Source organism: Sycon ciliatum, chromosome 2 (genome assembly GCF_964019385.1).
Source record: "Sycon ciliatum chromosome 2, ocSycCili1.1, whole genome shotgun sequence".
NCBI classification, from domain to species: Eukaryota; Metazoa; Porifera; class Calcarea; order Leucosolenida; family Sycettidae; genus Sycon; species Sycon ciliatum.
The window spans coordinates 29,180,621-29,194,250 of NC_088644.1; the positions used below are offsets into that span (position 1 = coordinate 29,180,621).

Below are 13,630 nucleotides of genomic sequence, written 5' to 3' on the forward strand. Positions count from 1 at the left end.
TATTTACTTAGATTCTTTGCGCGGTGGCGTCTCTTGTGCCCCCCGCCACTGTCGAAAGTCTCTAAGTTGATATACATTTGTCGGCTTCGGCCATTAGTGTTATATCTCGGCTGTTTATCTCCTTCTCGGCATCTTCGGTAAGCCTGGCGACTATTTTTTCATACTTTTACATTGGCGGCTTACATTGGCGGCTTCGGCATAAGTCCATACACTCACACAATTTCGCCAGCACAAGTCTAAGTCCGTACAATATTCTACACCTCTGCGGAACCAAAACCAACCTAAAAACACACTATATACCTCTACTCACATTTTTTATTTTTAGTCCACGGCTTTCTTTAAAGCGTCCCCTGGTGAGCTACAGACAGCGAAAGCGGGCGGAACATGGACTTCACTTTACATGCATTCTAATAGTTCGACATCTCGCCGCTATGCTGCCCTATAATGCGATAGCCTTGTGCATCTATAAAACCCGAACTCTGATCGCCGGGGCATGCAGCCCTTCGCGGTGGTCGAACTATTTACTTAGATTCTTTGCGCGGTGGCGTCTCCTGTGCCCCCCCCCCGCCACTGTCGAAAGTCTCTAAGTTGATATACATTTGTCGGCGTCGGCCATTAGTGTTATATCTCGGCTGTTTATCTCCTTCTCGGCATCTTCGGTAAGCCTGGCGACTAATTTTTCATACTTTTACATTGGCGGTTTCGGCATAAGTCCATACACTCACGCAATTTCGCCAGCACAAGTCTAAGTCCGTACAATATTCTACACCTCTGCGGAACCAAAACCAACCTAAAAACACACTATATACCTCCACCGTTTTTTACATTGCATGAATAAAGTACACAAATGTCGGTTCAGCTAGTTTTATTGATTGCGGTTATAAAATTGTTGTCTCCTCGCCGTGTTTATATACCTCTACTCACATTTTTTTTTTTTTAGTCCACGGCTTTCTTTAAAGCGTCCTCTGATGAGCTACAGACAGCGAAACCGGTCGGGACATGGACTTCACTTTACATGCAGTTTAATAGTTCGACATCTCGCCGCTATGCTGCCCTATAATGCGATAGCCTTGTGCATCTATAAAACCCTAACCTTAACCCTAAACCTGACCCTAACCCCAACCCCAACCCCAACCCTAACCCTAACCCTAACCCTAACCCTTGGCCCAAACGCGCCACCAATCCCAGCCGTACTTCAATTGGAGATTATAAGTATTCTCCTGGGATTGCCACTTTGTGCGCGCTCAGACAGTTGCACACATGACATGCTTTTGAGAAAGAGTGCAAGTACATTAAAGGATTTTCAAAATGGTTCTGGAAAACAGAAAGCATAAGGCAATTGTGCCTTCAGAGGAGCGAAAGCGAACGGCTGAAACGTGCAATAATCATATTTGTGCAGAATTAGGCAAATCAGAGGGCCTGCAGAAATATTACTTTTAATCTAGTACTTCGCTGGTGACGCACGAAAGCCGACTCAAATAGTCATTACATCCAAAAAAAAATTTTTACCCGCCTTTTAAGACAATGAATGACTTTTAGGCAAAGTAACACTTGTCAAAGGGCAAACAATGAAAGCAGACGATGAAAGTTAAGCTACAATGCAGTGCACGAGGTAAAGGAAAGTGGAATGAACGGAAAACTATTCGTGCTGAGCTAAAGAGCATACAGGTGAATAGTGTTATATTGTTAACTCCTCTAAGGTTGGTACAGTCCCATGAGTAGCGCTGGCAGTGAGTGTAGTCTCTTCAAAAGCAACTTCATCCTCATAAGCTTTGTTTTGGATCTGACCAATTTGCAGATCGACCTCAGGCAAATTATATTTGTTTTTCATTCGCCTCAAGAAGACAATTGCCAGTAGGAGCACAGCCAAAAGTCCGAAAGCCAATCCGCCGAAAGTACCACCAATAAGATGAGAAAGAGAGTAAGTCTGTAGGTCTGTAAAAAACAGAGATACACATGTAATGCAAAATGTTCAGTTTTACGAATTAGAGGTTGGTTCACATAAGCAAAATCAGCCCCGTAATACATCGGCGGTGAGCTAGCTCCCGATCAGTTGCGCATACGGTTCGAGTTCCAAAAATTAGAGAGGGTCCGGAGTACGATTTTCGGTGCCAAAATCCGTATGGGCGCTACGGATTTTTTCCAGGTGTGCTTCATACGAATTTTTAGGCACGGAGAATCCGTGTGGACTGGCTTTCATAAGAACCATGTTTCTTATGGAGATTTTGCGTCAATGGGTGCAGAACGATTTTTCGCGTACAAATTTGGTACGAGAAACATCGATTTTCCGCGGGAAGTTTTGATTTCGGTACAGATTTTCAAAGTATAAAGGCATAGCGCGGGAATGTGACATATTTGCGATCGTAACCTAGGCAATGACGGCAAACACATAAGTTCCGTACTCCGGAACATTTCACTGCTCGAAAACGACGTTTAAAAATCCGTAGAGCCTCTAAGGATTGTGACAGGAAAAATCGTACTACGGAACCTCCCTATTATACTAAAAAGTATACAGAATATTCACAAATGCTGCGACAGGTTTGCCGATTGAAGCTTAAAATTCTTTGTTTCTTCATTAGTTTAAGGTCATTCGATGATGGCCACTCGATGATGGCCACTCGATGCTACCTTTTACAGGAGATCATGAAACGACTTTTTACATATTATTTTATTGCGGTCTAGTAAGCGACGGTGTTGAAGTTATGCATGCAGACGTTGATAAAGTGACCACTTGCCAATGTATGTTCTATTTGTTTCAAATGTGTCTGTCTAATAAGTTATACAACAGTCCAGCAGATCATCTGAGAAGGACAGGTTGGTAGGGGTATGTGGATTATGCTCGGAGGATGACCAGATTTTGCACTAACAGATGCTCGCAGAATGTTCGAGAAAACATCAAATTATGCTTTTATATGCTTCACCAAAGGTCATCCTAATAAAGTTATTATTATTATTATTATTAAAAAGATCAAAGAACAGATTATTATTGTTACGAAAAAAGGACTCAGACCATTGTCATGATGTCGATGGGGAGCTTTGTGGAAGTACAAGACAATAATATTCAAGAGGAATACCAGATTCACAAGCAAGAGCTGAATATTTGGGAGATGTGCTATAGTGGCTGCTGGAGTATTATTCCAAATCGACAAGAAGTGCTATGTATGGTCTTTAAATAGCAGGTGTGTATACACCAGCATCATTGGGCATCCGCCCTTATTTTTCAGATGCCATTTTTTTTACTGTTGCTAACAAAGGAATCGATTATGGCAAACATTATGCCCTAAGTTATGCCTTCAATTGCAGATGTATAGAACAGCCTCATTGGGCATCTGCCGTTGATTTTCGGATGCCATTTTATGCTCCTTGTCAAAATGGACCTGACTACGCCAAAAATTATGCCGGCATAAATTGCTTTCACCTACGGATTGGTAATGTTTTGCTTACGCATGCATCTACACAAGAATCATCACCAGCCAATTAGGAAATATGAGCCCCGGCCACGGCAGCCAGCACTTGTGTACTTGATATCAATCATCAAAATGTGACGTCAAAGTTTGGGACACGAAGTGCGCTGCGTTTTGAAGATTCTTTTTCGATCGAGTGGGTGTCTTTGTTGTCAAAGGAGTTTCAAATGTCTTCAAATGAGTCTGCTCAATTGATTTTAGCGCTAAGTGAGAGCTTGTCACAGGGAGGTTGAGTTTAGACTCGGCAATGGCGACAGGTGTCGCGACAAGGTCCGGAGCTGTCAGCGTGAGACTCGCCGTGGGAAGCGCTACTGAAAGTTAGTTCGCGATCGAAATTATTTCTTTGGTGGCGATCTTGCTGAGTTTGTCCACCAATGGAGAGTCTAATATGCATAGCAACGAAGAGCCCTCATAACATCGACACTGAATACTGGTGGCGGTTATAGCCAGTGCTGTAGTAATAGCGACTGCGAGGAGAAGCTGAATGTCAACCTGCTGAGCGATCTTTATTTCTACATCGACAACATGATGTTGCAGACACTGATGACGGGCTTCTCACGACGCAAAAGAGAGACTGCAAGCGTAGTATTGTCTGTACTCTTGTAACCGGTCAGGAATCGATTATAAGAGAAGAGAGCGATTCCAACCATTACAGAGGATAATGAAGGATAGAACAGGAGACGGCTGCGGTGGGAGACGGTGTGAGGGTGATGGAGTGAGAGATAGCACGGGAGAGGGGAGTGAACTATTCTCCCTCCAAAGGGTTCGAGAAACCTGCAATGTTAATTCACTAAACGAATTCTAAACCAAAAGGACTTAAAATTTATCGAAGCTAAATTGATAACACAAGGAACCCAAGGGGTATAATTAATCCAATGATGCCATGGGATTCTATACCACGTCATACAAGAACACAAGCAGCAACAGCAACGGATATGAAGGCAATCTTATGCTTTGTGCAGCCATGCCTGCAGCGTGCGGCATAAGCATAAGCATGAGCAGCTTCAAATAATAATAATAATAATAATTAAAAAGCTTCCGTGGAGATAAAAATGTAATCAACGCAATAAAATAGAGTAAGCTGCGCACTCAGTACAAACACCATAAGCAGTGGCGGGTTTAGGGGGGGGGGGGGGCGCGGGGGGGCGCGCGCCCCCCCCCCCTCAAAAATTTCGACCTAGGTTTCGAAAAATAATACAGGGCGCGCGCCAGGTCGAGCTAGACTAGGCTCGGGGCGCGCGCGGCCTGAAACGATTGTCCAAAAGCGGTTGCACGGTGCGGTGCTCGAGCTGGTGTTGATTGTACACACTACAGTCAGACTACAGTACACTGTACAGTCTACAGAGCTAGAGTAGAGTCTACGTACAGTGAGCATGCACGGCTAGCGGCTACAGAAACACGGTGACCTGACTGTGTACTGTTGTACAGTGTGATCCCTGCTGGGACGCGCTCGACGCGTCTTCAACGGTACAAACATCGAAGAAAAGTCTTCGATCGAGTCAACCAAAACACGATTCGAATGCCGAGGGCTCAGGCGATCATCCTCGTTCGAATCGTGTTTTGGTTGACTCGAAGGCTTTTCTTCGATGTCTCAGGGACATCCCAAAAGGCCAAGCTCTAGCCAGCAGAGCCTGGAATTTTTGTAAAGCGTTCCTGTGGCGGCGCAACTCCTGCTGCCGCTCCAACAGGAAACAGTGGGAGTGATGAAGTTGCTGTTATTCCAGACAATCCAGTTGAACTTTCGGAGCGGACTGACAGTCAAATTCCGCCAGACGTGGAAGAACCTGTTGTCAGCGAGCAGCCAGAACATAAAGAACAGCGCACAGTGACAAGTACCGCTGCCTATGTAAAGGATACTTTGAGAGCGGTGAGAAATTGTTGGACTCGCAAATTTGAAGTTTACAATGTACATTTTGTTGCTGCGTGTACAGAAATACTGCTCGTGGTGTGTGAGATTTACGGCTTGTTGTTGTTGTTTATTTTACTTCACCAAATGCCGGAACAGGCAGAGATGCCTTCTCACCTGCCCATAGGACAGGTTCTCACAGAATGATGAAGGGATGATATGCAAGGAAAACAAGAAATGATAATAATAATATAACTTATAAGACAGAAAGGACCAAAAGAAGAAAGGGAAAAATTTATATCAAGAACAATTTCATGGAGTCAGAAATAGAAAGACAATAATTTCATGGAGTCAAAGAATTGAAAGACAATCTCATGGAGTCAGGAACACGTGGTTGATTTTATAGACATGCATGCACAAATGATTGATAGATGAGAAGGTTGGAATTTATGGCAGATAATAAAAGTTTAACGAGGACAAAGTAAGTATATCAATGGCAGAAAGAGCTTTTCGGAAGGGACCAGGGACACGTATCACTCTAAAATCAGAGGGGAGAGCGTTCCAGAGAATGCTTCCCCAAAACATCATGCTCGATCGTACCGCAGGCCCACGGAGAAAGAGAACTTGAAGCAAGTTCGACACTTGTCCCCGTGTGGTGCGCTGATCCTCCGGAACAGTCTCTGGGGCCGTTCGGGTGAATAACTGTTGAAGAAGGGGCTACAGGAGGAGCTTCTTGACATTGGTTTTCAAAATGGCTGACCTGGGACAGTAGCATGATGTCATCTACCCCCACCCCATCCCGCCTTGATCCCGGCCGCACCCCCCCCCCCCCCCTCAGCAAATTCCTGGACACGCCACTGATAAGCAAAACTTGTTTTCATGTAAATAAAGAAGCTTGTTCCTAAACGTTTTCGTCGCCATCTCATCAGAGGATTACTGGCAAATCAAAAATAGCTCTTAACTCAATATATATATATACGCACAATGCAAGTAATAATTTAGACCCTAACTAGCGCGAGAAAATGAGAGCTGAAAGAAACATTACACCAATCAACGATATCAGGTGACAACAGATGCGATAAATTCACCACTAGAAAGTAACCATGCAACCACAAACGAGAACTACTGATCTAAATTCACAAACAATTTCAACGTAAACAAATTCTTTTTCTGCCTACACAAAATCGGCTTGGTGGTAAAAATGTAGATAGACTCCAATACACGCAAATACCTTTGACTACGTGAACGAGACCAAACAGAAAAGCAATCATCAGCATAACTAGAACGACAATCACTATTCTGAACAAGATGGTTAGCAACAGAAGATTCATACACCCTAACACCGCTACTAGAACCAGTACATACTTTGGAATTACGTGACAATAAAACCGAGCTGACATTCCTTGCCGCTACTGCCAATCCAGACGAGGCCGATGTAGATGTCAGTACCAAAGGCACGTCCGTTACTGGCACTGCCTGCTGCGATGATGCTCCCTTTGACGTTCCAATGGCTGTTGATGTTGATGAAGAGGAGGAGGGAGATGAGGAAGACGCTGACGACGACGACGATGACGACAACGACGGAGACGATAAAGACTCTGCTAACCTCGCCCTAGAGCGAGTCACTGGTCCCGCAGACACACCATCCGGTGGTTTCTTCGGTGGCCGGCCACGCTTTTTGCCACCGGAGGTGGACACACCGGATGACGGTACCAAGGAAGTCAAAGAAGACGAAACCGCAGATACCAACGATGACGACGGGATAGAAGGAAGAGACGGTAAAGACGAAGGCAATGACGAACAAGCCGATGCCGACGAAGAAGACAACGACACCCCAGTTGGTTCTGTCCCCAGCGAGGGTGCACCTCCAGTCGCAGTACCATTCTTTGGGGGACGACCTCGTCTAGGCCTTGACGACCGTGCCTCAACAGGCATAACGTGAAGAGGCACATGCTGGTGGATCCGTGCCTCCAGGTGCTGAAGGGTCCTACCCACATACCGACTCTCACATTGCCGGCACTCGAAGTTGTAAATAAGATGTGATAATTTAAGAATAAATGGGTACCCGGAATATGTGATATCTAAATATGTCGTAGTTAGTACACTGGTTGGAGTGAAGGAAGTGTCCTCCGAGGCCACTCCGGTGTATCTTCGTTTGCCTTGGAAGGGTGAAGCTGTTTGCCGTACCATGCAACGTCGAGTTAAGTCAGCTGTAGAATCGAACTTTCGTAATGTTAGTGTCCGGTTCGTCTACACAACAGCTCGTGCCTTCATGGTGAAGAAGGATGTCCTACCCACTCTTAAATTATCACATCATATTTACAACTTCGAGTGCCGGCAATGTGAGAGTCGGTATGTGGGTAGGACCCTTCAGCACCTGGAGGCACAGATCCACCAGCATGTGCCTCTTCACGTTATGCCTGTTGAGGCACGGTCGTCAAGGCTTAGACGAGGTCGTCCCCCAAAGAATGGTACTGCGACTGGAGGTGCACCCTCGCTGGGGACGGAACCAACTGGGGTGTCAATGTCTTCTTCGTCGGCATCGGCTTGTTCGTCATTGCCTTCGTCTTTACCATCTCTTCCTTCTATCCTGTCGTCCATGTTGGTATCTGCGGTTTCGTCTTCTTTGACTTCCTTGGTACCGTCATCCGGTGTGTCCACCTCCGGTGGCAAAAAGCGTGGCCGGCCACCGAAGAAACCACCGGATGGTGTGTCTGCGGGACCAGTGACTCGCTCTAGGGCGAGGTTAGCAGAGTCTTTATCGTCTCCGTCGTTGTCGTCAACGTCGTCGTCGTCGTCAGCGTCTTCCTCATCTCCCTCCTCCTCTTCATCAACATCAACAGCCATTGGAACGTCAAAGGGAGCATCATCGCAGCAGGCAGTGCCAGTAACGGACGTGCCTTTGGTACTGACATCTACATCGGCCTCGTCTGGATTGGCAGTAGCGGCAAGGAATGTCAGTTCGGTTTCATTGTCACGTAATTCCAAAGTATGTACTGGTTCTAGTAGCGGTGTTAGGGTGTATGAATCTTCTGTTGCTAACCATCTTGTTCAGAATAGTGATTGTCGTTCTAGTTATGCTGATGATTGCTTTTCTGTTTGGTCTCGTTCACGTAGTCAAAGGTATTTGCGTGTATTGGAGTCTATCTACATTTTTACCACCAAGCCGATTTTGTGTAGGCAGAAAAAGAATTTGTTTACGTTGAAATTGTTTGTGAATTTAGATCAGTAGTTCTCGTTTGTGGTTGCATGGTTACTTTCTAGTGGTGAATTTATCGCATCTGTTGTCACCTGATATCGTTGATTGGTGTAATGTTTCTTTCAGCTCTCATTTTCTCGCGCTAGTTAGGGTCTAAATTATTACTTGCATTGTGCGTATATATATTATGTTGGACTCAGTAGAGCGTCCAGCCCCTATATGATGTCCAACCCCTATATAGAGTCCATTGGTCCAAAATCCACTGTACAGAGTCCAAACTTGGAATCAACTGTGAGCTCAAAGTTTAGATGGACATCACTCCCTGTATAGAGTCCAGCCAATTGGCTTCACCCCTATATAGAGTCCATTGGTCCAAAATCAACTGTATGTATGAGTCCAAACTTTGAAATCAAATATAAGGAGTCTTTATGTGGACAACACTCCCTGTGTAAAGTCCAGCCATATAGGCATCTCCTATCCAGAGTTCGAAATTAGACATAGGATCTGCTATAAGCAGTGAATATTAACCAGAAAACGGCCTCTCCCTTTAATCCTTTACATCATTCACTTCTCAAGATAAAAAATAAGTATTGAGGCGCCACTGCATCCACTTCATTACATGAAAAACCCTACAAACACCATCCTCAAATCAAGTGGTCTTTTCGCAGACGCTGCAAATTACAATATCTCAATCATGTAGTGTTGCCAAATTATTGTGCACGCACACACACACATGCACATACACACACAACGCCAAGAAAATACCTAGAAAAAAACAAGAATCGAAAGAGAATAATGGAGAGACAATGATTAATTATTTGTTTTCAAATTCTTGTGCGCGCGCACACACACACACACAAACTTATACAACGCCAAGAAAACACCAAGAAAAGAGTAGAGACACAATACACAAGCAACTCAAACAGCCATACAAACGTCCACCCATTTACACGTTAAGTCAAGAGGGACAACAAATAATTATACGAAACGAATGCATACGTGGGCGGATGCACGCACGTTTACATACATGTAGTAGTGTAAGAGAGTAACATAGTGCAGTAGTCAGCATAATACTAGCACATGCTGAGAGTGCAATAGCAAGCTTCACCATTGCTCATGGCCATGCAAATGTTCAGCAGCACTCAGTTCCGCAAGCTTCTGAAGATCAGCACACCTGCAACAAATATATAGCACAAGGATACGCTTATTACCGTAATGATGCATGGGATCACATATCTACCAAGTTCTCAACGAATGTGATGCTCAATGAAAATCCATCCACACAAAGACCTGTGAACAGGCGACCGTGGGGACAATAATCTATTAGTAATACGAGGAATAAGATTGTTTGTGCACACTCAAGACGCACAGACACACCACCATACATGTAGTGTACACAGTGTTTCACTTCAGTGCACCTAAATTGAAATGAGATGATTTAAACAATCTGTACAGCGTTGCAGTCAGTCAGTCCTCCCCAAGATGGAAAAGCAATGATTTGTTGTCACGAGGCAGTTTCACTGACACAATGTCATGTTTGTGAAATCAAAACGGTTACTTCATGGAATACGAGTACATGTATTAGCTTGAGAAGCTTTTTCTTGTCATCGGCATACAAGAAATCCTCCTACTACTACTACGGTACACTGGCACTGCGTTTGTGGATCCCATTGTATTTGACATCATACTAGAGCCTAGTAGTAGAGGAAGAGTGTCGTGGAGTTCACATAATTATCACAGGGATAAAAATACTTTTCTCATGAAATAAAATAATAATTGATGATATCTAGACGATCCTATACGATTGATGCAAAGTCCTTGCAGTCCTTGAGGACTATTACGAAGTGGTTGATTACTTTTATGGCATTCATTCAAGCAACATCAAACAAAAACGCGATACGATCCTTGAAAATGGAAAAAAATTCAAGCATAACGACAGCCTACACAGCAGACCAATCGAAACGAGTAAAAGCTTCCTTACCTCAGTCATCGTCCTGCCATGTAGTTGGACAGCCTTTTGACACGGTGGTACAGGCACCTCTTGTCCAGTCAAACAGGGTATCCTTGTGGCGTCGAACGAAAGAGAGTGTCAGTGTATCTGACTCGTCAGATTGGAACTGTGCTGAACTTTTCTCGTTCTCCGCTTTCTGCTTTCATCCCTCGCTCTGATGAATCCGTTCAAACGCCTTCCTGGCAGCAATGGCCAGCCAAACAGGGGATCCTTGTGGTGTCGAACGAAAGAGAGTGTCAGTGTACCTGACTCGTCAGATTTGAACTGTGCTGAACTTTTCTCGTTCTGCAATTTCTGCTTTCATCCCGCGCACGGATGAAACGTCTTCAGAGAACCACAAGACGCTTTCCAGATTTGATTTTGAACGTCTCCTTATCCTCCTTGGTTACCTCGAGACAGATTACTGTCAGCAACTGCACAGCAGAACTGGCAGCCATGGCTGAAGTGAAGAAAGGAATGCGCTGCCATGAGGCAAGCAAAACTGAAAAGGTGTTTTCTCTTTCGGGCACAACACACAGGACGGCGTGACTGGATAAACTGGACTCCTGGACCGTGAATAGGGGACTTGTAGAAAAAGTGTACTCCTTATAGGGGATTCCGCGGCAGGATGAAGCTGATCAAAACTGAGTGGACTCCTGGACTCTGTATAGTGGATTTTGGACCAATGGACTCTATATAGGGTACTGGACATCATATAGTGCATGGACTCTATACTGAGTCCAACATATATATTGAGTTAAGAGCTATTTTTGATTTGCCAGTAATCCTCTGATGAGATGGCAACGAAAACGTTTAGGAACAAGCTTCTTTATTTACATGAAAACAAGTTTTGCTTATGGTGTTTGTACTGAGTGCGCAGCTTACTCTATTTATTGCGTTGAATAATAATAATAATATTGACTGGGTTTGAGGGAAAGAGACAAACGGGAAAAGTCTGAAGAAAAAATTGACTGTCACCACCAGGACCCGAACCAGGGACCCTCGCTTGTAGCCAGCAATGCTCTAACCACTGAGCTATGGTGTAGTCGTCATCCCAGCAGAGGCCGTACAACATTTTCTTCAGACTTCGTAACTCACACTTTCTGTGAATCCACACAGGCGGGTGGGACGCAGCCCCCACTGTAACCCACACACTTCACGTACAAACTAGCACGCGGGGAGCCCCAAGTCATAACATATTAACTGGTTTGAGGGAAAGAGACAAACAGGAAAAGTCTGAAGAAAAAATTGACTGTCACCACCAGGACACAAACCAGGGACCCTCGCTAGAGATGATGTCGTCTGCTAAGTCGGCAACCAAACGAGAGGTGTTGTCTGCATCATTCCGGTTCTTCCTCTTACTCAGTTTGAGACTACTGGGAAGAGGCGCAATCTTTGCAAAACCAGCAGAGGTGAACCAGGCATTTATGGCTTTGGCCGCATCTTTCATGTATGCTGACTTATTTGCCATCTTAAAGCCACTACAAAAATAGCGAACGGACCTTATCTCTAGGCTCAATTTAGGAAAATTTAGGACAAGCATTGGTTTGAAATTTGACAAAATCTGGCTCCCGGCAACGGCGATCACCGGCGCAAGCAAATTGCCACATATTGATTGTTTCTCAACGGATTTCTCACAATATACGGCTTACTGGAAAGCTCTTTTCCTACTCGTCATCTTCCACGTGCTCAGTGGGAATCTGGTCGAGGTGCACCACTGGGAAGCCGGACTTCACCCATACCGGAATGCCGCCACCGAACGCATCCCGGGCACGTCGGATGGGTGGTGTATATCCTGGAAATATCGTCTCATAGGCTAAGGTCTGGGCCGAGAATTTCATTTCTGTGATAACCGCTATGTCGACGTTATCGTTGAGTAGTGCATGCTGCAGCTGTCCATGCTTGCTGGTGAGGCCAAATGCGTTGGTTACCAGCCAGCGGAGCGGTGGAGCTGCACTGATCATTGCTGGGTGCCAGCAGATGCCGTGCTGTCGCTGTTCGCGTTGTAAGCACCATCAGGTGTTGGGCCACCTCTTGCAGCGCCGACAGGGTGTTGTCGGTTGGGCTTCGGACAGTCTCGATACTCCCATGGCCGAGCATATAGAGGCCTTAACAAGAAATCTGGAGTTGTCACGAGGCTCAGGTTTGTCCCTCTCAAGACTGCTCACACCGGACTGCAGAGAGCTTCACGGAACTGAAGTGTGTGCTATGTTCCTCGTCCGTCCTAACATGGCCATGACACCACTTTTCTCTCGTCTCATGTTACAGTATGGGCATCCACGTTACAAATAGCATGGGCTCAGGGGACACAAAACACTATGTGTGGTGAACACTTTCACCTCTGCACCCTGGGTTCACTCTTGCATCTAAAGGGCTACATGCTTCTACACGAACTCACACTCATCGCAGCGACCTTGCCATAAATAGTAAATACTTTCAAGCTTCTATCTTTGCCTCTCTCTCCAAAACTGTAAAAGTCAAAAAGCCCTGAAAAAGGATGGCACATGCGCCTCACAAGCGGAGCTGGGGAAAGCAAATGACGTCGCGTAGAGCCGACGTGAAAAAAGGGAAGTAGTAAAATTATAACTAAGTAATCGAGATTCAAATCACGAAGCTCGCGTACGCGACACTATGGGGCCTTAGTTGAAGAGCCGGTTGGGGAGGAGCTCCAAAAGTTGGATCTAGTCTCAGCCAGCTATGGCGCCATATGCACCATGGGCGATCTCTGCCCATAACAGCCCGCAGACTTTGGTACATTGGCATTGTGCAAGCACGACTAACGTACGCATCCAATGCATTCTTTCCGTCGCTGACACAGCAGCTGCAGAGTTGTTTAATCAAATCCAGCGAATCCGGAATTGGTGCAATTTTCCGACTCTCCAGCCATGCATCCACAGCCCCCTCCTCGTGAGATTATCTATTCGATCCCTAACTCACATTTTTCACTGCAAGGTGTTTTTCGGTTTTCCGTTGCCTACATGATCTTGCAAGTCCTCTTTTCAGCACCTACTTTCAGTTGACGGCTAATACAGGCCAAGCATCCGGGGATGATCGCCGAATTACTCGAGGGCAGGAACAGCGGCTACTGCAAGTGCCTTTCCTTCCTGGACCTTCTTGTTGTCCGTCATTGA

At 45.4% G+C, this 13,630-nt stretch overlaps 1 protein-coding gene across 1 annotated transcript in view; it reads right to left on the reverse strand.

Annotated features, from left to right (window-relative positions):
* Positions 1-1,266: 1,266 nt before the first annotated feature.
* LOC135809590 (leucine-rich repeats and immunoglobulin-like domains protein 3) overlaps positions 1,267-13,630 on the reverse strand; it is a 58,106-nt gene continuing 45,742 nt past the window's right edge. The window contains exon 5 of the mRNA XM_065322973.1: positions 1,267-1,935. Within this exon, the coding sequence (XP_065179045.1) occupies positions 1,679-1,935 (257 nt within the window). The 3' untranslated portion in view covers positions 1,267-1,678. The remainder of the gene's footprint in view (positions 1,936-13,630) is intronic.